Source organism: Aethalodelphis obliquidens, unplaced genomic scaffold (genome assembly GCF_003676395.1).
Source record: "Aethalodelphis obliquidens isolate GAN/ISIS:26980383/991018 unplaced genomic scaffold, ASM367639v1 scaffold82, whole genome shotgun sequence".
Classification (NCBI taxonomy): Eukaryota; Metazoa; Chordata; class Mammalia; order Artiodactyla; family Delphinidae; genus Aethalodelphis; species Aethalodelphis obliquidens.
The window spans coordinates 4039604-4063554 of NW_020838026.1; the positions used below are offsets into that span (position 1 = coordinate 4039604).

Here is a 23951-nt window from a genome sequence, read left to right on the forward strand (position 1 = left end):
CAGGTGATCCATATAAATGCAGAACGTAGAATTTTAAGTACTCCTGCCTTACAGTTTGATTTGCATATGAATAACAGGCCAGAAAAATTCCTTTCAGAGAATGATACTAAAGGTAGTAAAGGAAGATGTGTGTCTGTCTCCTCGATGCATGGCACGGGGATACACAGTTGGGGCGTTCTTTTCTGAACAGAATGTTTGTTCTAAGTACTAAACTGAGAGATCTGCAAATGTACTGAGAGTTTAAATGGGGGGAACTTGCTCATAAACATCAAATCCCAAAATGTAATGTAATTCATTTTTCACATGGGTAAACTTTTATACAGATGGGAAAACTAAGATGGGGCATATAGTCAATCCAGAAGGAGCTTCCTCATCAGCAAAAGGATGAGAACCAGGGTTTGAACAGCCGTGGGGACGAAGGGAAAGCTGTTTTACTGTTGTGAAACTCTTGATTTGTTTTCTTGAATTCTTGTGCCAAAAATACTTGAAATTTTTATACCCACCCATTCTATAGATAAGCAAACAAGTCACTGCAGAGGCTATGGGCAGAGCTGTCTTTAGAGTCATTTTGTGGGGCGCCTCCATACAGTCCCACACCCTTCTTTCTACTGTTGCCTACTTTTTTCCACGGCTAACATTTCTGGGGGCCTTTGGCTGGAGTCTGAAAGACTGAATAAGTGAGTGAGTACGTCTCATTGACCAGAGAACCTGAAAAGTTAGACAGGCTTAGCACCATACACATACACACACTCAGTAAAGGGCCAGCTACAAATGAATTACCTCTGATGATTCTTGCCATCTAGAGACCCTCTGTTGGGAAAGTTGCTTTAGAACATAAGAAAAGATCACAACCAAATAAAATTCCACTAGTCCACTTTAATTTAGGGGCTGAGGCAGATGTGCTCTCTTTGGCATTTCAGGCAGCAGTGGTAAATGTGGTAGGACCTGTGTACATGATAACTTTTGTCCAGAAACAGAATTCTCTGTTGAATGCAAATGAGTCTACCTACAAGATTAGTAAAAATTCCTTTTCAGAGTGTTTTACAGTTTATAAAATCCTAGCACTGTGAGTGATTTGGTTTTCAAAAACCCAGTGACATAATAACAAATGTATGACCCACACAGATAGGGCCCTTCCTACCCATTATAGAAAGGCAGTAGAGCCACCCTGAACTCCCTAGGCACCAACAGGGCTGCAACCCAAGAAGTCTTGAGTTGATACAGCGCTCGGCTCTCCCAGACCCAGCGATAGGAAGAAAACCCTGAAGCTTTGACCCCGCCAGTCCTAGCGTTGCGATTCTTTGGGGCACTAGCATTTTGGGAGACCCTTGAGGGAGGGTAACGCTGGCAGAAAGTGTGAGTTCATTTATGCAGATGGGTGTTTTTGTCTTTTGTGCCAGGGCCTAGTTCTAAAGGAGAGTCAAGTTAACTTACTCTCCTGATGTGAAACAGTTACAGGTGACCTTGCTGTAAATATGTGAACTGGTCGTGTGCTTTTCTTTGTGTGATTTTACCTAAATATCACCTCTGGATTATCTTTCCCACCCCTGTTGGTAATATTTTCTGTCATTTTCTCCATCCTTGCTGCTGCTACTTAATTCAAGCCTCTGTTGTTTCTGGCCTAGAAACAAAAACAGCCCTCTCTCCAGTCCAGCCCCCTCTGGTCCATCCTTCCCGTTTCTGCTGGGTCATGTTTTAACCGGGCCACTGCCCTGCTTAAAGTCCGCCTCCCGCTCCCTGGGAAATCCGTCCCGGCCTGCTGTGCTTGGCTAGTTGTAGTTGGACTTTCACTACAAAGGTCAGGCTTCACCTCCTCTTGGAACCCGCCACTCAGTCCCCACTCCCGTCTACCTCCAGTTTTGGGGTGAAGGTCCCTCTCCCTAGCAGATTTTGTTTAGCTACACCAACCCACGTCTCAGTCACACTGTCTTGTAAAGCTACCTCCTGGGGCAGTTATGAGAATGGAATGATTATATGTAAAAGGCTTAGAACAGCAAGCACCTAGTATAGAGTAGCCACTTAAAAAGTATTGTCTATTATAACTAGCGTGTCTCCCTCACCTGATTTATTTCTTGACATCAGGGACTGTGTCTTCTATTTGTATATTCGCTGTAGTGCCAGGCACATAGTAGAACTCAAAAAAATGTTGAAGGAATAATTGAATGTTGCCAGGAAATGGTCATAAGCTCACTTTACCAGAATGCTCAGAGGTACTCACCAGGGAACTTTAGGATACAACACCGAGAAACATGGCACCTGACAGTTTGCCTCAACTCCCACTTCAAGTCTAATCCTCAGAACAACTGCCGTCAGCCTGGCCACAATTTCTCCAGATTGTTCTCTGAAACACTGGTGCTGCCATTTCCCTCCCTTTAGTCCGGTTTACTCATCCATCAAGTCCATAACTAAGTTTCACTTCTAAAGAAGCATTCCCAGAGCCTCGCACGCTGGGCTCTGACTTCCTGTTAGGTTCACGAGCATCCTGTGCTTTTATTACAATGGTAATTGATTATTTAAAAGCAGTTGGACTAAACTCCATTTGATTAAGTTCCATTCGGACAGGGCCATACCTGTCTCTTGTACCAAGGTGTCCCCAGGCCTGGGGTTGATTGAATGAAGTCTCTGACCCTAGGAGCTTATGGTTTCTGAAGTAAAGACTTACAGAAATAAAACGAATATGGAAATAACTGAGTACCATGAGGGAAACAGCAAAGCATGTCCTCTGCCAATTTGGAGGGAGAGACCTGGCTGGAGGGATCAGGGAGGCTACGTGGAGGAGGAACATTTGAGCTGGAATCTCCTTGTAAAGAGGTCTAGAAATTTGTACTGGCAGAAATGGGGGTGGGATGGCACTTAGGAAACAACACTGAGCACAAGAGGTGGAATGTCCAGGGAGTGAAAGTGGTTTGGTTTGCTGAGAGTTACAGTATCCCTGAAAAGAAAATGGGAGAAGATGTTAGAAAGCAGACTGGAACCAGATGAGGAGGCCTTTAAGAACTTGAACTGAATTTGGTAGGAAATAGAAAAGCATCACACATTTTGAGGCAGAGGGACAACTTAATCAGAGCTTGCTCTAGAAAGATTAAGAACAAGCATGAAGTAGATTAGAGGGAAGGCACACAGACTGAACTGCGATCACTGAGGAATTACTTAAGTAGTTCAGGGAAGAGCCTAGAGGAAGGTGCCGTGAGTGGCACTGGAGCAGGGGTCTGGGGAAGGGTTTGGTGAGAGGGTGGGGCTGGGATCTGAAGCATGTCTAGTCTCTGAACAGTGGACAATATCAGCTCTATTTCAGGCCCTCCAAGTGCTATTTACTTGATGTTGTCAGATTCTTAAGGGAACTCCCTTTGGTTTTGAGGGGGAACTCTGTGTCCTAGACAAAAATAGAGAAAGAGTTAGGCAGAGTTCTGAGCCAGGTTCCAGAGCTGAGCCCAGAGTTAGGGTGAGGAGAGGTTTAGGAATAGTCGTGCAAGGAAGTTACTTAGCTGGGTGGCCCTTTCATAGCAAAGCCTGGCTTCTACTAAACCAGGTTGGTGGGGTTGAAATTTCCAAAGACATTTCTCATGTCCTGCTTTCCTCTGCTTCTTACATTCCTTCTACTTTCCTTCAACAGACACTGAGTGTCTGCCACACGAGACACTTCCAGGCACTGCAAGCACAGCATGGAACGGAACAACAGAAACCTTGCCCTCGTGGGGTTCATCATCTGGGTGGAGGGGAAGGGGTTTGCCCAACACTGAAGGTAAAGTGTGGGGGTGGGTAAGGGAGCAGTTTGATGGCCAAGGTGAGAGGATGGCCAGTAAGCCAGGTCCAAGCAGGTGAGGGTCCACACACAAGGTCAAGGGCGCTACCAGGCATGTTCAGGAGGGAGGCTGGGCTCCCCACCCACTCCTCTGTGGGAAGAAGCCAGAGCAGAACAGGATGTGCCTGTAGATTAAAAAGGGACATAGACTGAGCATGGAGGATGGAGGAAGTTTGTTTCCATGTGTGACATCTTTTCCTGGACAAACTCAGAAGAAGGCTATTTCCCCAACACAGGCCAAGGAACAGGTGCTCTAAGTTAGAAACTGAGCTTAAAGGCTGGATACCGGCAGCAGCTGTAGATTTAACTTTTTAATGCAGCTCGTTGTATGTATCCAGATTTTTGGCTTCTAAGTTCAAGGTGCTGTTTAAGAGACCTGCGTGTATCAAATACCCAGACACATCCTTTCCTACAGGGGGATTGACTCTCACAGGCTCCTACGTACACGGAGCCCAGAGATGAGGTGTAGGCTGCCAGCGTGTAATCTCCATTGACATAGGAAACATGAAGTGGCTTTTGGAAGACGGTTGCTCTTCCCCAAGAACCTCCTGACGTGAGGAGGTACGCATAACTGCCCTGGAAAGTTTTATCAAGTGCCTTTTGAAGAGGTACAGCAAGGAAGGCCTAGGGAAAGGATGAGATTTAAACGGGGAAACGTGCATATGCGTGGAAAAACCAAGCACCGATTCATCCAGTCCTGCCCAGCACGTGCCAGGTACATCCATGCATAATTTCTACCCAGAACAGGGGTTCCACAGCTCCCGTGGCCTCCCAGGTACGACCGTGTGACACCAGTGAGAATTCAGATCCACTGTCCAACGTGGCAGGGCCTTCCATGTGGTCCCAGGAGAGAGGGACTGGTACGGATTAGCTTTGGGGAAGGTCTAGCTTTGCCTTGCACATTTTAAGTGCCACAAAACATTGATGTATACACGCATACATAGAAACACACACACGAGAAGTAGGGGCAAGGGAAGAAGGGAGGCTTCCGTTTCAGTCAGGGTCCATCTGCAGTTCTGGTCTCCCCATATCAGGAGTCCTGCCCGCCCAGCACCTCCTCCCTGGGGCTGCTACCAGGCCCGCCCTCTGGGGGCCCTGGGCCTGCACCCCTGAAACAATGGGACCAGAAGCTCTTCTGTGCCCCACCCCTCGCTGTCAGCAACAGCCGCCATCCCAGAGCCAAACAGTTGGAGCCCCTTATTTGCCTCTGTTGACAGGCACCAGGTGTAAAAGGTTTTTCCCGTTTGCTGAATCCCTTCCCACCTGGACTCTCCCAGTCACTGGGGGTTTTTTGTTTGGTTTTAATTTTTTGGCCACGCCGAGTGGCATGCAGGATCTTAGTTCCCCGGCCAGGGTTTGAACCCGCACCCACCATAATGGAAGCGCGGAGTCTTTAGCACTGGGCCGCCAGAGAAGTCCCTCAGTCACTGGTTTACCCCAGCTGTCGTGTGCGTCAGTGGATTTTCCGGCTTCTCTCCCATCGTAAAGTGTAGGTTGGAGGGGTGAGCAGAGCCAAGAGCAAAGGAAAAACCCAGCAGTTCGTTCTGCCCAGCAACCCCCAGGCTCCAGTGGGAACCAGATACCTCCTCGGGGCTCAGCCCACAGCATGGCCCTCAGCGCCCGGGTGCCTGCACCTCGGACCGGGGTTGGGGGGGGCTCTCTCTGCTTCCCCACATGTCACTCCAAGTACGTTACATAAGAAGCATAATCTGTTTTCAGTGTAGACGTGGAAGGTTGGTCCTTGCTTCCCAGAAATTACCCATAACGAAGTCCCATGAGTAATAAGTAGAAAATAGGGGTTTTCTAATCCCAAGGAGGATGAGAAGCATGTGGGGAGGCCAGGGCTGAATGTAATTCAGACTCAGTCCAAGATAATGTTAATCTAGGGTGACAGGAACATGCGGTAACAAATATGCTTAAGACCTTTCCAGGGCCAAAACCTCACCTTTTAGTAGCTGCACATGGGTGAGGTTTTCATGAAACCCTCAGCTCTGCCGCCTGCCTTTTGAAGGCTCTTTCCCTCCTGTGACTGACGCACAGGACAGGAGCGTGTGTGGGCTCGTGAGCCGCTTACCTTCCCAGCCTCGCTTTCCTCCTGCCCACCCCCATGCCCGAGCCTGGCACACGGTGAGAGGTCAGTCAGTGAGGAGGGACGAATACACATCCTGGAAATGGGTCCATAATAATGGCAGTCTGTCCTGTCACAGATGAAAAACAGGTGTAACACGAACCTCAATACGCTTCCTACCTTTCACTTTCACTCTCAGTGATGGGAGAAACACCTGATTATGAGCTGCTCGTGGGGGAGTGAAGCTCTTCATCAGCTTCCCTAGTCCGTGAAAACGGCATCAGTGAGGAAAGCCGGACGGGGATCAGTGTTGACCTTGGAGACGTGGAACGTTTCCAGGTACGTTGAGTGGGAGGAAACCCACATTCTGGAAAAGGCGACCCGAGGAGTTTCTGGGGGCCCTCTATCCCTCCCCCCGACCCCAAGAAGAGAGGAAAGAGGACGCTCAGTCCCCCTGGCCGTGACCATGACGCCCGAGTTCCTGGGCCTCCCATAAACCTGCTCCAGCCGAGGAGTCTGCCAAGGACGCCCGCGTGATGCCAGCCCTGAACGCGCTCCAGAGTCACGTAAGCGAGCCCTGCTGCACTTACGGAGCTGGCCGTCCAGCGCCTGCCAGCCTCTCCAGGACGGTGAGTTTCCCATGGTGGCCACTGCCCATGAAGTTCGCACTCTGGGGTGAGGGGTCGGGAAGAGGAAAGGCAGCACAGCCACTGGAGAGCCGCCTTCACAGTGGGCCCAGACGTGGTGTTTCCACACTTGGGAACACAGGGTTCCACATCTGGGCTTTGCCAAGACTCACCATGAACTGGGTGGGAGGAGGTCGTGGAGACTGGCGGGCCACCCACACCTTCCTTCCAGACCGGCTGCTTCAGCGACTGTGCCTATGGCGTGCAGGGCGTGAGCGCCCCCTACTGCTCTCACCTAGAATGATCCCCAGGGCAGGGACTCGAAAGAATCTTTCTTTGCCTTTAAGCCAAACTTACAAAATATTTATTAAACCTAATTAAAAGGCTTTTGTTTAAAATAAATACCCAGCGAAACAGTTCAAACTGTTAACCACTCGTTTATTTTTCAAAAGCCTTTGAACTAGAGCAAAATGGACTGTCTTTTCAGCTCCGGTTGCGACATTCCCCCAGGTCCCAGTGAAAGTCCTTGTCATTGGTGACCCAGAAACATTTCTGTCACCCCACCCAGGCTCATTGTGTGGCTCCTTCTTTGGGACTGGAAAAATCTGAGGAAGGGGATTTCCCTGGACGCAGCAGGACCCCGCAGGCCTTCTGCCAGTCCTCCTTTTCCAGTCACTTCTCCAAGCCCAGGTGCCCCCATCACTTTGGGCCTCTGTTCCTTTTGCTTTGGCTTCCCCCAAGGCCAGCCAGCATTCAGCAGACATGAATGGCTCAAGGGAGGAAGCTGAGGGCAGAAGTGACCCTTCTGAGTCACAGGTCAGAGCACATTGTCCAGCTGCCCACGGTCAAGACCTCAAGGAAACGTTCTGTCCCTCCATTCCCCACTAGCCCTAGGTGGAGGAATAAGAGAAAGCAGATGGTTTGGCCCCTGAGAAAGGGAAATGCCCAGGGGCTGCCGGGGGTAGTAGCCAAGGAAATAGGAACAGGAAAGATTTTGAGACGCTGAAGGAGCCCTTTCAGAGCCCAGCTAGTTCATTTTGGCCTTTTCCACGTGTGCCTAAGCCACGGAGCTGATCGCCTGGCAAGAGGCCCTGGATCCTCCAGGCTTCAGGTTGGGGGTGCCCTGCCTCTGGAAGGCAGTCCAGGACTTAACTGCACGGGCTTTGGAGTCCAGCGGCTGGGTTTGCATCCTTCCTCTTCTCTTTCTGAGGAACCTTGAGCGAGATGCCGTGGGGAGGATGCAGTGATGTGATGCACACGAGGCACTCGGCACGCACTGCCCCGTTACTGACACTTCGTAGATATCACCGGAGCAGCTGAGCTGCCGGACCCTCCCCAGCGAGGACAGCGGCGGGACAGACACGTCGGCAGGGTAGGTGTGCAGAGCAGGTTCCTACCTACCTGACCTCCAAAGCTTCTTTCCAGCTGTGAGGTTGAATGGAGGTGTCCTTCCAGTTCTAAAAGGGCAGCCCTCAGGCAGATGTTATCCCACTGAGCAACTGGAGGGTCACAGAGGCCCGGGGAGGCAAGTGGCCAGGCCCTGTGACCTCACACCTCCTGGGAATGTGAACTCCCTCCCACCCACCAAGGGCCCCCGACGGGCTCCAGGACCTGCTTCCCAGCGTCTGCAAGGCCAGGCCCGACGAGCCTGAAGCAGCCCTCATCCCTCTTCCCAAGTCACGAAGGGCGCAGGGCGACCCTCGGCAAAAGCCTGTCGAATCCATGACTTCTTTCCTCATCCTTTCTTCTGGCTGGTATAAATAAGCCATTTTTTAACCGTTTTTTTGCAAGGGTCATGTGTTCCAAACATAGATTTCAATTTTTTCTAGTCTGTTTCTACACATTTTTCTTGTCCTTTTAAGTATTTGGACAGTACCTAGGTTATGAAATTCAAAGAGGTATCTGATGCCCTGTTTCCTTCGGGAGCTGTTGTCTGACAGAGAGAGAGAGAGAGAGAGAGAGAGAGAGAGAAGGAGGGAGAGGGAGAGGGAAGGAGAGAGCTCCCCTACCCTCCTCTCGGGACCTGGTCCTTCTCCTGTCCCCCAGCCCTCCCCCACACACACCGTGTACTTGCAGCTCTTTGGAAAAAGAACACAGGCTAAGGGTGGAAGAGTTTTTTTTCGAGTTAAACAAGTCTGTATGAAGTTCCAGAAGAGAGGTCTGGCAGGGAGACTGAGTTATTCCTGACCACATGGGCGTGGGCAGGGAAAATCGTGATAACCTCAGGGTGAAGGAAGCGTGTGGTGGAGGAAAGCACAGAGCCAAGGGGAAGGGCAAGCTAAGTTTGCACCCCAGGAAAATACACAGCCCTCCCGCTGGAAGATTCTGAGGCAGCGGAACAACCAGACGATGGAGTTGATTCCACCTCGCCTGGAAACAGCTCTGGACCCTGACTTTTTAGGAAACAACTGGAGATGAAGGGAAAAGGCAGAAAAACAGCCTCGGAGCTGCAGGTGCAGGGCAATGGCACAGGAGCGCGCAGCCCTCTGGAGAAGAAAAGGGGGAAACAGATAATGAACTGAAATCCGAAGAGCTGGGGTTTCTTCACCAAAATACAGTCATCACCGTAGGCATATCAGACCAGAAGCAATCAGCGCGTCGTGCAAGTGCTGATCTGAGAGTCAAGGGCTGCTCTTTCTTCAGCATCTCTCTTGCGGGGAGCAGGGGTGTGGGGGGCGAGGACAGCCAGAACATAAAGGGAATCTGGACCCAGGCCCCCCTCACGCTCGGCCGGCACCCAGGTCCCCCTTGATCCCCCTTTTCCTGTTGTGCCAGAGGCGGCTCCCTCTCCTCAGGGAGGAGCCTGTCCACGCCCAGGCCTAGAGGAAGCACCACTTGCTCAAAGCCCCTCTGACGTCTTCACTCCCCGCTGTCAATGCCGTGTTTGTCACCTTGTGGAAGAACGGTTGGAACGATCTTCTAGGTCAACCCGAAGACGTAAAAGCAGGTGATAAATGTTCATATTCCTGCTTGGGGGCCTGCTCTCATCATCTGAGTGGTATTTGGTGGCTTTCCAAGCTCTGTTCCAGATTGCCACCCTGAGGAACCCCAGCCTGGTGACCTGAAAGCAGTTGCCCGGACCCCCTTCCAACGGACACTTCCCCCTTCCCTCCCTCGGCCCATCACCCTTACCGGACGAGTTGAAATGGCACGAGGGCTGATGCAAACGCCCCCCCGCTTTGGGCCAGGTGGACCCCAGGGACCCAGTAAACAGCGGCGTCCCACCCGGGCTGGCAAAGCAGATGGAGAATGAGTGCACTGCCCACCTGGAGCAAACCCCTCACCTGGACAATAGCTCTCACGGCAGGGAGGCCTCGTGACCAGGTCTGTTGGAGTTCCCCAAAGCAAGGGGGACTCGAGCCTAGGGGCTGGCCCACAGGGTCTCTGAGAACGTGGCCCCTTCATTCTACCCGCGAGAAGTTCCTTCCCTCGTGAAACGACGGTGTGTGAGTAACAGAGTCTATGGGGGACAGAGCCTAGGTGCCCGGGTCCTAGGAGACTAGATGTGGGACCTTGGGCGGTTACTTACACTCTTGGCGCCGTGGTTTTCTGTTGTAAAGTGGGAACGACCATAGGGCTGTTGTGAGGTTTACATCAGACAAGTAAAGTGGCTCTTTCATTAGATGGTAGATATGTTGGAGCTTCAGTGTTCCAAGAAACTCAAGTCTGAGAAACACCGGCTTTAAGGTCCAATCTCCCTTACGTGTGGCTGCAGGTGTGCAAAACACACACACCCTCGTGATTCCAAGCCTGGGAAAGTGGGAGGCCTCATTCCATCACAGAGAGCTGAGGGAGGCCCCCTGAATTGAATCTGTGGGCATGCCACGTGCCCCAGAGAGGGAGGGTGTCCTGTGGTAACAGCCAGGCCGTGTTTCCAGGACCGGGTGTGTGTGTGTGTGTGTGTAAGAATGTACCTGCCCACGGGCTGCAGCATCTGTCAGCTGTGGTAACGGGTATCGTTCCACGCTTGCTCCTCCGGGAGATAACACCCACCTCCTGCCACTGGTCACCTCTGTCCTCAAACCCTAAAGCTCTTTTGACCCCGCCCTGGGCATGTTCATCCTCCGGGTCCCAGAGCCTGAGGGCCAGCAGGCCCCTGCCGCAGGGAGGGGTGGGTGCGGGGCCTCCTGCTGCCCACCTGAGATGGGGCACGAAGGGACTGGAAGCTGCAGGAGACAGCCTTCCGAGAGCGGCTGGGCCTGGGGTCCGTCCCAACCCACCTCCCCACCCTACGCAGCGAGGGCCCCTCTCCCGTGACAGCACCTTGGCCACCGGGAGGCTGGCGGCCTGGGAAGCCCTGCGGTGCCCCCTGGTGGCTGAACAGCTTCCCTACGCCCTTCTGGTTCCACCCCCACCCCCACCCCGGCCCTGGGTCCCTGCAGACTGTTCCTCCTGCAGGATCCAGGTCTGGATCAGATCCCTGTCCACGAAATAGGATGAAACACTGACTGAACTTCCATTTTAATGCTTGTGATTGGTGGCTAAAACAAGTGAGACGCAGGGTAGTTTGGGGACCAGAGAGATGGCAAGACCCTAGCAACTAGAACAGGCTAGTCAGTCGGGAAAAGGCCTCACAGTGGTTCGTTGAGCTTTTGTGGGGACCCAACCGAAGGCAACAGAGAGCATGAAGCCGAGGCAGCGCCTTGTGCACAGGCCCGTGTGCCTGCCTGGGGCAGCGCTGCCTGGTTGCCTGGGTGCGGTCACACGAACGGCACTGCACCGTCGTGGGCCTAGCTGCGGCCACAGCAGGCTGCACGGGCGGAACTGAACTTGCTCACACACTTGGAGCTGGAGTTCTTGAACTGGACATGAAAATGTGTGCGGAACAGCTTTGGTCACTAGTCTCTCCCCAGGCCTGCACCCGGGTGCGGGAAGCTGAGGCGGTGGCTCAGGGCTGGTGCCGGCGCCGCTGCCCTCGGCAGAGAGGAGCAGACCCGGGCCGGCTGTCACTCCTGTCGTCAGCCCTGACTGTGCTCGGGCCTCTGTCTTCATTACAGCTCGAAGACGAGACTGACTTCCCACTAGCTAAGGAGTCTTAGCCGATTCTTATCTGTGGTCAGAAGTAACGCTGGATTTGGCTCCACAGTCTTTTGAAAGGCACTGATGCTTTGTTCGGTTTCCAGGTGTCAAATGTTTGTGGCTTCCAGGACCCTGCCAGGACCGCAGGACACGCCTGCAAAGCGCAGTGCCGGGCACCTGGTGGGCACTCAGAGATGCGGATGCTCTTAGCCCTGTGGTTCGTCAGAATCACCCGGAAGGCTTGTTAAAGCAGACGGCTGCGCCCCGCCTCCCAGAACCTCTGATGCCGGAGGTCTGGGTGAAGTGTGAGAATTGAGTCTCTGCGACGCCCCAGGTGGTGCGGATGCTCCTGGCCCCAGGGCCACGCTGTGGGAACGCTGTCCTGGATGACCTGCCCAGTCCCAGCCCGGACATGCCGGTGAGACCCCTGAGGCAGCGGGGTGACCCCAAAGGGCCCCAGGAGGATAACAATGAGGCTGAGAAACCACCATAGACTGGGACAGAGGGCTGTGGAGAGGGAGCCCCTGTGCCTTTAGGGGACAGTGAAGTCGTCTCATGACCCTGCCTGCGTTTCTGACCTGGGGAGAGCGTCTTCTGGACCATGTCAGGTGCCGACAGGAGAGTGGTGCTGTGGGTAGGCACAGGCCAGGCCTGGCTGCCTGAGGGGCTCTCACCCTTGGGAACCAGACCACAAGTGAAGCCTCTCCCTACACACCAGGTATGTACACTCGGCACCATCTGCACAGGGTCTTCTGACAGCACCTTCATTCTCCTACTCCCCACACCTGGGCAAAAATGATACCCTTTCCCTTCCCTGGAAGGAAAACCCAATGTGGATGCTTGCACAGCTGTCAAGACAAAACTTCTCCCTCCTTCCAGAGGGTAAGGCCCTCAGGCTAAAATGAAAGAGGCAGCTCACCTCCTCCAGGAAGTCTGCCCAGATTGTTCCCTTTGGTTTCCAAAACACATAGAGAGCAAAGACCATTCAGTCAACAAATATGTGTTAGCATCTTCTAGGAGCTGAGCTGGCGATACAGCAATGAGCGAAGACCACCCACCCTCCCTCACACGGCCATCTGATTTCTCTTCCTAGGTCTGCTGCTATCCCCCAGCCCCAGCTCGTACAGAGCCTTGGCATACGGAAGGCCCTCAAACATCTTCTCAAGAACTCCCTGAGCCCTCCCCAGATCCTCGTCTCTGTCCCTCTGAGTCATCCCAAGCAAGAAGGGAGAGAATACTGTAATTTACTAAGGAAAAAATCAAAGGAGGAAGGACAGCACTAGACATGGGAGAAGCCTCAAGGGAGGCGGCATCATCGGGACCCACCCACTCAGCCCACGCTGGACAGCCGTGAGTTCACGCACACGCTCGTGTCCGAGTGTGCAAGCGCAGGCGCACAGGTGCACGTACACACACACACACACACACACACAGAGCATTCGCGTGACCATCTCCCCACCTGACCGAAACCGCCAGGACAAAGCTCCTCCCCCATCCCGGAGAGCGGCACCCCGTCCCACCCCTCCTGTCCCGGCACCAGGCCCTGTCTGGGGAGCTTCAGGTAAGGGAGGAAACACAGCCCTGTGCTGGCCTGGGGACCGTCCAGGGCACTGTGGTCCCCACTCTCAGCCTGACTCCAGGCTCTGTGCTGAGGGGAATTTAAACCCAGTTTCTTGCTGCTGGGGCTAGGGGAGCCCATCAACTCCAGTAAGAAAGAAAAATTACCTAAAAAGAAATAAAGTGTTTTACTCATACACACAAATATACACACTGAACCCCGCCCTGGGAGCCGGCAAAACATTCGAACCTTGGACCCGGCTGACTTCCAGGTCCCTCAGGCCTGGATTTCCTGAAGCAGGAGACCCTGGGAGCCCGTGGTGTCCCACCAGCCCCGCCCAAGGGGCCCCAAAGTCCAAACAAGAGCTGGTCCTATATCTGAGGCAGACGAAGCCAGCCTTCCCTGTATCCGAGGAAAAGAGCCTCCGGCCCAGCGTGGCGCCAGGGCCGAAAGGCTGTGTCTTCAAACCTCCGGCCTGGCACTGCCAGGCGTCCTCCCCTCCCCTCCCCGAACGCGCTTGGGAAGCTGGGGGTGTGGGGTGGGTGAGAGGCCTGCGGGCGAGTCGCCATCTCCAGAGACTCGGGGATCAGGTCCCAGTCTGGGTTCCGGGGGCCAAGCCGGGGGTCCGGGCAGCAATCCCGTCCTCAGCCCGCACGTGCGCACCTGGGGTGGCACCTCGCCGCTACACCCCGGTCTGCTGTTTAATCCAGTCCCGAAACACGGAGAGCCTCGTGTACACGCCTGGCTTGTCCCTCTGCGCGCAGCCGTCGCCCCAGCTCACCACGCCGGCCTGGAACATCCGCCCATCGGCCTCCGGGCTGGACAGCGGGCCCCCGGAATCGCCCTGCGGGGAGACCAGGCCTTGGCACCGAGCCCCGCCGCCCCGCCCCTCCGCGCCGCCCCCAGCCCCGCCGGCCCACCTGGCAGGCGTCCACGCCGCCGCTGAGGTAGCCCACGCACATCATGCGCGCGGTGATCTGCTGCGGCAGCAGGCGCTCGCACGTGGTCTGGTTGATGACGCGGATCTCGCCCTTCTGCAGGATCAGCGCCCTGGTGCCTGGGAGGCAGCAGAAGGGGGGGCCAGGGCGGGAGGGGAGGCCGGCAGTCAGCGGGGGGACCCGACCAGCAGAGCCCCCGAAATAGCGCGGATGCCCGCGGCCCACACGTGGCTAAAACCTGAGGGCACGTCTCCAGGATGGGATGCTGTGCAGCAGGGCAGAGTGATCAGGCCGCGCTGACCATCTGTCGGGTGAGGAATCCGATACCCACCCTGGGAAGGCGTGTGATAAAGGGAGGGACAGAAGGACGGCCACGAGGCCCCCCCCCCCATCCCACAGCGGTTGGACTGCGGGCAGAGCTGTCAGCCCCTCACCCCAACTTCACCTCCGCCCCTGCTCACCTCCCTCCTGCGTGTGGCCCCAGCCGGTGACCCAGATGGCCTTGCCGGCGGGGAAGGCATGCGCGGCGTCCGGCAGGCAGATGGGCCGCACGGTAGCACTGTACTCGGCCGGCTGCTCCAGCTGCAGCAGCGCGATGTCGTAGTCAAAGGTGAAGTCGTTGAAGAAGGGGTGGGAGATGACGCGCTGCAGCCGGCGCTCCTGCACCCCGGGGGCGCTGCGCTTGCTCTGGTCGTGCAGGCCCAGGAAGGCGGTCCACATGCTGTGGTCAGAGTACCTGCCGGGGGCCGGAGGACGGGCGGAGAGGGAGGCCTGAGCCGGCGCCCTCGGCCCCGTGCCCTGTGCCCCTCGACCCGAGCCCGCGCCCACCCCAGGACGATGCTCAGCTGCCCTCGCTTATCTCATTACCAAAAAGATTTCCCTTCTCATTAATCTACCCTTCCATGGAAGGGACACATCAATCCAAATACTTCTCTAACACAGCGGTACATACTTTAAGTACCAGAGGAGCTGAAAAGTAGATGGAACTTCACCAGGTTTGTCGTCGGCAGCGGGATGGTGCAGCAATTCTGACTACTGTGTATGGGACGACTGAACCAGTAAAAAGACAAGACCCTGGTGTTGCTGGGACCCAGTTTCCCACGTGGGAAAAGGGAGACACCAACAGGCAGAGGCGGAGGAGAGAAGAAACCCATGCTGCTGACATGCCATCAGAGCAGGAAGAGCTCACGGCTGTTCAGAAAGATGATGGCCTCAGAGCCATGGCATCCCCAACAGCAGACAGAACGTGGCTTCTGACGATCCTTCCCCATGGAAGGGAACCAAGGCTCCTTGGAGGAGTGGCTGATTTCAGGTCTGGAGCAAGCAGCACATAGAGTGAACCAGGAATATCCTGTGTTACCAGAAGTGAGTGGGAGCTGGCCCAAGGGCGGGGCCAGTAGGACAAGGCTTTCACTAGTCAAGATCTGGCTCATATGGACACCAAAGTAAACTACGGGGTTAGAGCGCTATACGGGATAAACAATATAAGAAGCGGAGGAGAATCTATCCTGAAGCTAAAAAATAATCTCAAAATAATTTATAAGAAGAGAAGGAAAGCTGTGCTTTACAGAAAAACACCAGCTAATAAATACAGAAGAAATGACACAATAAGTCATATTTCACACCTACCACAGCAATAACCGATACACGCAAGAATCATCAACAGATGCTAAAAACCACTGGGTAACAAGATAGCCACACTGGGACTTCCCTCCTGGTCCAGTGGTTAAGACTCTGCGCTCCCAGCGCAGGGGGCCCGGGTTCGACCCCTTGTCAGGGAACTAGATCCTGCGTGCGGCAACTAAAAGAAAAGATCCCACATGCCGCAACTAAAGATCCTGCACGCGGCAAGGAAGATCCCGCATGCCGCAACTAAGACCTCATGCAGCCAAATAAATAAATACGTAAATATTAAAAAAAAAGATACACACCAATTCAAAGCATCACCCAAGAGTCATAGCCAACGGGGGAAGCACCTTTATAAGTACTGGTAGACACCACCCTAACCAAGTAATCAGACTTTTCTCCAAATCGTCACCACTGATGGGGTATTATGGACTTCCTGAGGACACATCACCTATGCAGTGTTTCCTGACCAGAAAAAAAAAAATGTAACCTAACTCTAATCATGAAACAACAACCAAAACCAACCAGATCGAGAGACATTCTGCAAAATAACATCCTGGACTTTTCAAAAACGTACTGCCATTAAAGAACAAAAATTAAAAGGCTGGGAGAGACTGTTCTACATTTTAAAGAGACGAGTCAAAACTAATGACTTAAAACAAAGCATATCCCTTGACTGGATCCTACCTTTTTAAAAAACCTATAAATACTGGGAGAACTGGAGGAATCTGAAATGCGGACCATATGCCAGCTAACAGTGCTACGTCAGTGCGATCGTTTCCGGATGCGATAACCATGTGGTGGTTACATGGGAGGGTTTCCCTGTTCTTGGGAGACGCCGCCTGCCGTCCTCGGGGAAGACGTGCCACGATGGCTGCGCCTAACTCGGAAATGGCTCAGAAAGGGGTACGTGAACGTCTAGTGAAGCACAGCTTAGCAGTGATCTGTGTGCTCGAGCTCGCCGATGAGTACTGTGTCCGACAGCAGAAGGAATCTGAGAAGACTTCAGTGTCAGTCACCAGAGAGGGCCTGGAACTTCCAGAAGACAAAGAAGAGAAACAAAAGCAGGACAAGAAAAGACACAGTGTGAAAACTCCACAAGGTCATGAAGGACCTCTTGGAGAAAAAAAAGCCCCAAAGCTGGTCATGTCGAGCCGACTGGTGACATCCCTGTGCTGCATCGTCACAAGCACATCAGCTGGACGGCAAACACAGAAAGAATGGTGAAGGCCCAAGCGTTAAGAGGCAACTCAGCAGCGATGGGTTAGATGGCGGCAAAGAAACACCTGCAGATAAACCCCGGCCATTCCGTCAAGACCTAAGGCGAAAGGCAGAGGTCGACACAGCCGACCACGCCAAGCACTCTTCTGGCGCCCGACGTGTTACGTCTTCTTATCCCCCAGCCAGTCAAGGTGGTCTTGGGCCAACCGTCTGAACCCAGCAGCCCATGCCCTTGACCATGAGATGCCACCTCTCGGTAACACCCTTGCTGATCGCTTGCTGACTCAGAAATGTGTCCAAAGTACCTGCACTCCAGGTCCTGGCACACTTCCTCCCTGCCTGTCCCTGCTCACAACCCTCCCTTTGTCTGGAAGGTCTGAGTCACCTGGTCCACTGACAAACACCCTCACGTTTCAACAGCAGACCAGACACCCTGCCCATAAAGGCACTCCTAGCAGCCACCCTCCCCAGCACTCAGGGGAGCTCTAACCCACACACTGGGCCCTCGGCAGCCTCCCCCCAGCTCTGGCACAGCCCGTACTACGTGCGCATGTGTATGGCAACTTGTCCCCCTACCCTGGGACGTCTGGAAGTGCAGGGACCAAGTCTAATTCAGCTTTCTCTCCCGGTGCCAATGGTAGCAATGGCTGTTGAGGGCATTAATGGGCAGAAGTAAGACTGCTGAGCAGGAGAAGATGAAGGAAAAGGAAATGAGAAATGAAAAGGTGAAGCAAGGGAAAGAGGAAGAAGCCGGGCAGGGCCCAGGGGCAGGTGCTTCAGGAAGTCCACGCACATCCCAGCTCACCCTGCAGACGGGGCTAGGAACGGGGACTGTGGCGGCTGTGTGGGTGCAGAGGACCCAGATCTTGGTTTCTTCTCACAGAATGCCTAGTTCTAGGGCTGGACCAGGAAAATACAGGATGAGCCTAGAGTACCAGGTGGTGTCCGAAAGCAAGGAGGTGGCTCAGAAAAACAGAAGAATGGGGGCATGTCCTAGGGAGCCGGGCGCCAGCCTGGAGAGCTCTCAGTGGTCGGCTCTGGAATAATCTAGCGACAGTAAACAACACGGTATTGGATTACAACCCGAAATATAAATATATGCACGAGTCCCTACAAACATAAATAGATGATTAAATAAATACACAGGAGAGAGGGACAAAGCTTCCTTACAAAGCAATTCCACACTGACTCATTTTCAAAGAATAGAGTACAGAAGGGGGAAACACTTCCGAGTGGAGAGAGCAGTCATCACCATCTTAACCAGATGACCGACATGAGCTGAGTATCACCAGAGATAAGCCACGTTGACATCATTTACCTGCTGATACAACGTGACTTTCTTCCAAACACTCATGACCCCAGTCTAATCACGAGAACAACCTCAGATGCATCCAGATGGGGGCACTCTACAGGGCCCCTGGCCTCCAGACTGTCCAGGTCACAAAAAACACACAAAGACTGAGAAATCGTCCCGGACCAGAGGAGACTGGGGGGACAGGACAACAGACACAAAGGGGGCACCTGGACAAACTCCTGCAGCAGAAAGGATGCTGGTGTGAAACCGGTGCCAGGGAGCCTGGGGGGGAGCCCCGAGGCAGCCCGGAGGCAAGTTCCTAGTAAGGGACCGGCAGCATGATAACATCAAGGGAAACTGGGCGGGGGTATGGGGAAATTGCGTCCTATCTTTGCAACTTGTCCACGCTCCAGAATGATAAGTTCATTCTAAAAATTCTGAAGTAAGCTCCCATCACCCCAAGAAGAAAGCAGGTCGCTTCTGCCCAGAGTGGAGTGGAGTGTGACACAGTGAGAAGAGCGGGACAGGCTGGACCAGGCTGCACTTCACCAGCCCAGCAGCGCCCGGGGTCCACCACTGACCCCACTCCCCCCAAGCCTCTGCTGTTACATCATCCTCAGCATGTGCACCTGTCTGACCGGCCCCAGTGTCTGGCCTTAGGCCTACATCATGCTATGGGTCCTGTCTGTCCCGGAAGTCCATGGTGGTCCCGCTCTCTCTTGGCCAAGGGGCGACCGTGGCACCCTGGGTCCCCTTCCCACGCAGCTGCCCGTGGCAGGAGGGCAGGCGCCCGGCAGGAAGGCCCTGGGTGAGGGGGACCCCTGTGCCCGAGTCTCCAGGAGCAAGCTGTCCCCTCAGTCCCCCTCCCGCAGCCAATGGCCAGAGGGCCTGGGCGGGCTGGACCTAAGTCAGAAAGAGCCCCGGCGCTGGGCCACCTGCTCCTGCTAAGCCTGGCCCTGCCCACCCGCCCTGAGAGGCCGGCATGGCCCAGTGGCATGCTTGGTGCCCCTCCCTGCACCGGGCTCGGGTCTGCCATGGACCTGAGGCTACGATGGGCTGAGCACCTACTGTGCGCCAGGCACGGGCTCAGCGCTTCAGGTGCGTCCCTGCGCTCCCTTCTCACACCTCTCAGCGTAAAAATCACAGCGTCACCATCAGCACCCAGGAGCCTGAGGCCTAGGAAGGTGAATAACTCGCCCACAGTGGCCTGGCAAGCCAGGGCCAGGCGGTGAATGAAAGGGTCCCGAGGGGTCTCCACCGTGCAGAGGCTGACCGCACCGGCTCTGGAATCCACACACATGGGCCCCAGTCTGGCTCTGCCTCTTAAAAGCTGTACCACCTCAGGCAAATGTCCTTACCTCTCTGACCCTCCGTTTCTGTAAAACGGGGACGTGTTCAGACCTGTCTGCCTGGGCTGTTAGGAGAGGCACTGAGATCCCGCTGGACAAGAGGGGCACCCAATAAACACTCATTTTTATTACTTCTGTTATTAAGCCCCATCCTAGGGGGTCTGCCACCCCTCTAGTCCCGGCCCTGCCTCACCTGGGCACGACTCACAGACACAGGGCCTTTCCACCCCAGGAAACATGGAGGGGCGCCCCACTTAGGGCCGGCACGAGGCCTCCCCGCTCCGGCCCATGGCGTACCTGAATCCTCTGTGGTTGACAAAGCAGTGGGCGGCAGACACCATCCAGCTGGGGGAGATGAGGGAAGCCCCACACACGTGGCCCTGGCCCCGGGCATGGAGGCTCACCTGCCAGGGCCACTCACCTTCGTCCGCGTTCTCACCCCCGACAACCCGAGACTGCCTGGAGAATGACCGCAGCCCACAGTCTGGGAGGGGCAGAGACGGGAGTCACAGTGGGGCACCAGCCCCGCCACCGAAGCAGCAGCCAGGGCAGCCACCTGGCCTCTCTCCCTGCCCCCAAATTCAAAACCCTCACTCCCCACCTCCCGCTCCTGCACAGGGGCCTTCAGACATCTGATGGTTTGCTTAGATTTAATTTGGGTGTCATTTGCCCAGACTTTCTTGTTGCATGCGGAAGGACACAGCTCTGAGGGAAGAGCGATGGGTGACGTGAAGTCACAGAACAGCTGCTGCTCTGCTCACACGTAACCTACGGCCAGCGCTTCTGAAATACACAAGAGGCTGCAAATTAAAGTATGGGCGGGGTGGGGACAAAACCCTGCCGAGGGCTCCAGGACTTGCCCCTGTGGCCAGGTCTACAGAGCGGGGGTCAGCCCAGCACCGCGGCCAGGACACCAGCCCTGCCACCGAGGCCCTGACGTACTAGCTGCCCTGGGCCTTGCCTCCAGGACCAGAACTGCCTGTGAGGCAGTGCCTGGGTGCCAATCAGCAAAGTTATCCTTTCCTCCAGGCAGACACACCCTCTCACCAGGGCAGAGCTGGGTGAGTGAAGCGCTGACATAATGCCCACCTCCGTACGCGCCCTTCACAGTGAACAACCTGCACAACTGTATGCGGCAGCCCTGCTCACCACAGTCCTTCTCATCCGAGCCATCGATACAGTCCTTCTTCCCGTCACACTCGGGGTTGCCCTTGCTCACACAGAGCCCGTCGAGGCAGCGGTAGGTGTGTTTGGTGCAGGTGACGGTGCTCACTGCTCACGGAGGAGGACGCAGGGGGAGGGAATCAATCTCTCTCCCGCACCCAGGCTGATGGTCCCTCCCCCTCACGCCCCTCTTGGGCCTGCCCCCTCATCCGCACCCATGCCCAGCCAACACCCTTTCTCGCACACTCAGTGTGCAGGGCGGTCTGTGTGTGTTGAACTCTGGACCCGCTGCACGTGAGTGTGGCAGGCAAGCGCCCAAGGGAAGGGGGCGGGGCCTGGCCTCACCGTGGTCGCACTTGGCCTCATCGGACCCATCCCCACAGTTGTCCTTCCCGTCACACTGCTGGCTCTGCGGGAGGCACTTCCCGTTGTTACACTTGAAGGTCTCGGGCGGGCAGCCTGGGGAAGTGCGAGGACTCAGCAGGGGCTGGCGGGTCAGCAGAGGGCCGCGGGGAGCCCAGCCGCCACCCCCCCGCCCCACTCACTGCAGCCCTGCTCATCACTGCCGTCCTCGCAGTCCTTCACGGAGTCACAGACCCAGAAGAGGGGCTTGCAGAGCTTGTCTGTGCACGTGAACTGGTAGGTGGCGTTGCATTCTGGAGGGGAGAGGGGCTGCAGTTAGACACGAGGCTCACTCAGCACCCGCTCTTCCCAGGAGTTGGGGCACCGCGCTCCTGGGGACCACGTCCTGCCTGGCTGTGGAAGCTGACTCAGCACCGCCTGCTCCAAAGGGGGCCCCCAGGAGCCCGAGGAAAGGCGGCCTGTCGTCTGCCCCGGGCCGGGAACAACCTCCCCCACCGCCTCGGGCCATCCCGCCGCAGGGTCGGTGGCAGAAGTCGGGCACAGCAAGGGCAGAGGATGCCCGGGTCTGGCAGCCCCGACTCACGGCAGTGGAGCTCGTCGCTGTGGTCGGTGCAGTCAGCCCAGCCGTCACAGCGCAGCTCCTCCTGGATACACCGCCCTGTGTTACACATGAACCTGCCCGGGCACGCTGCAGAGAGACAGGGCAGGCCTCAAGTCCACGACCCCCAGCCCCGCCTCCAGCTCAGAGGAGCGAGGCTGCAGCTGGGGGTCTCCAGGTCCGCTGAGCTGTGACAAGGGGCTGTGACAAGGGGCTCCCCCTCCCCCCATGACCAAACCCCGGGAAGCCCCGGGCAGAGTGGAGAGAGGCTGGCGGGTGCGCATGCAGTTCTACTGCCCCGTGTCCTTGGTCAGCCACATCCCCGAGCGCCAGGCTCCCCGTCGGCAAGTCGCAGCAGCAGCAGCTCTGCAGACGGCTGATGTGTCCCACCCTACTGTCACACGGCATCACCGGCTTCCCTTAATTCTAAGACATTTTCCACATTCCGATGTTTCTGAAATTGGAATGTGTCTGACAACTGATGTCATCAGGCAGATAACAAAATGGAGAGGAGGCCGTTGTCACTTTTCCGCACAGGTAGCTTAGTCACTTAACAAAGTGGTTTGTTCATCTAATTACACTTCTGGCGGTGAGTCGTGTAGTTGAATTTGAACTTAAATTTGGACGTTTGTGTGCAGTAAAAGTGACTTCCAAAAGGTTATTCTAGGATGCAGGGTGGAAACAAAATAATCACCATGGACGTGGAAGAACTGGTATTCACAGCGGACAGTGAAATTAAAGGTCACGGAAACTGCCAGACCTCTTCCGTAGAGATCACAGAATTTCCAAAGCTAGGAGTAGTTAGTGTGATGACTCAAGCCCCAGTATGTTCTAATGTGTCTCAAAAGCATGCTGTTAATCCTATAGGTGCTCAAAGACACACACAGACAAGCACAGATTCTCAAAGTGATGCAGAACCATAGGGACAATAGACCAAAGGAACTCGGGGGTCCTCGGCCTGAGATGCCGCACCCGGGGACCAAAGGACACGGTGTGTGCCGGCATTCACTGTCGGCCTTTTTTCACAAGTGCATCTAAGGTAGCCTTTTTTTTCCCCCCCGCAGAAAGCTACTACAGCAACTGATAATGCATCCTACCGGCTCCGGTGGCCTAGAGTCAGGAGAGCACAGCGCTAATAAAATGCAGAACAGAGAGCTCATCGCGGGCCCGCCCTCCAGCCAGGCCCCGCCTCCCGAGCGTGTCACTCACGGTCACTGGCGTCGTAGGACAGGTACTCGGCCAGGAACCCGGTGTCCGTGTAGGACTGGTCCGAGTGGAAGTGGACGGTGATCTTGCTGCTGCCGCTGCTCACGACAAACTGGGGCCTCTCGCCACAGTACCTGGGGGCGGCAGGGGCCTCAGCGGGAGGAAGAGGACCCGCCCCGGGGCTGGGGCAGCCCCCCTCCCCCTCCCCCGACACCCACCTCTCCCCGTTGATCTCCACGTAGTCCTTGGAGCAGGAGCCCAGAGGGACGTTGGGCTCCAGCAAGAAGAAGGCTTTGAAGTGCACCTTCACATTTTGGTTGTCGGGCACCTGGGGAGAGAGATGCTGCTGACCCCCTGTGCGGCTTCGCTCCTTCCTAAGTCCGGGGTGGCCCGTGGCAGCCACGGGGCCAGGACCATGGCGGGAGCACGGCTGCCGGGTTCTTCCCTCCGGCCCACGGGGGCAGTAAGGACGTGGCAGGAGGGATCCGGGCTCCATGCTTGGAAGACCTTCCAGACTTGCAAACAGCGAGACACACTATTACGTTACTAAAGAAGGCTGGAAATTCCTCCCCCATCATCGACTGGACGGCGTGAGGTGCCCCGTCGGCAAGACGCCTGTCTCCTGCCGTCCAGCAAGCGCGTCCTCTGAGTGTCACTCAGCCTTTGGCCTCGTCGCAACGGCTCCTCTAAGAGGCCGGCGCCCCTGCTCTCACGTTGCCCAGAGCGAGCCACGGCCAGAGAGGAAAGTCCCGGGCTCAGCTCCCTCCGTCACGTCAGGCGCCGGCCAGGAGGCGGGTGTGAGCCCGGGTCTGCTGGATGCTGCCCGGACCTGCCCCGCCTGCGGCCTCCATACTTGCACCTTAGGGGAGGCCGGAGGCACTCATCGTGCTTTCTCCTGCTCCTGGAGCATCCCTCCCCCTCCCTCCCCCTCCCTGTCCCTTGTCCCCCCCACCTTCTCTAGCCGCCTCCGCCCCCCCATCACAGCTCCTACCTCGATGTTCCAGGTGCAGTTGATGTTGGGCGGGTAGTGGGCTGGATGGTAGGGGCTGCTAAATGTGCCCTGGGCTGCATGCAAGTCGCCTCCACAGCCTGAAAGGAAGGGGAGGGGGGAGGGCGTGA

General features: G+C 55.6%; 1 protein-coding gene across 4 annotated transcripts in view; it reads right to left on the reverse strand.

Annotated features, from left to right (window-relative positions):
- Window positions 1-13241: 13241 nt before the first annotated feature.
- The window catches only part of ST14 (ST14 transmembrane serine protease matriptase), a 35284-nt gene continuing 24574 nt past the window's right edge, over window positions 13242-23951 (reverse strand). For 2 of the 4 annotated variants that reach the window (XM_027092948.1, XM_027092950.1), the window contains exons 9-19: window positions 23824-23921; window positions 23051-23160; window positions 22836-22966; window positions 21612-21716; window positions 21211-21321; window positions 21011-21124; window positions 20591-20773; window positions 19799-19985; window positions 14473-14747; window positions 13994-14130; window positions 13242-13917 (exon numbers count right to left, since the gene is read on the reverse strand). In XM_027092948.1, coding sequence (XP_026948749.1) covers window positions 13756-13917; window positions 13994-14130; window positions 14473-14747; window positions 19799-19985; window positions 20591-20773; window positions 21011-21124; window positions 21211-21321; window positions 21612-21716; window positions 22836-22966; window positions 23051-23160; window positions 23824-23921 — 1613 coding nt within the window. In that variant the 3' untranslated portion in view covers window positions 13242-13755. Of the gene's footprint in view, window positions 13918-13993; window positions 14131-14472; window positions 14748-19510; window positions 19593-19798; window positions 19986-20590; window positions 20774-21010; window positions 21125-21210; window positions 21322-21611; window positions 21717-22835; window positions 22967-23050; window positions 23161-23823; window positions 23922-23951 lie in introns of those variants that run through there. The other 2 variants (XM_027092949.1, XM_027092951.1) reach the window with 2 other exon arrangements.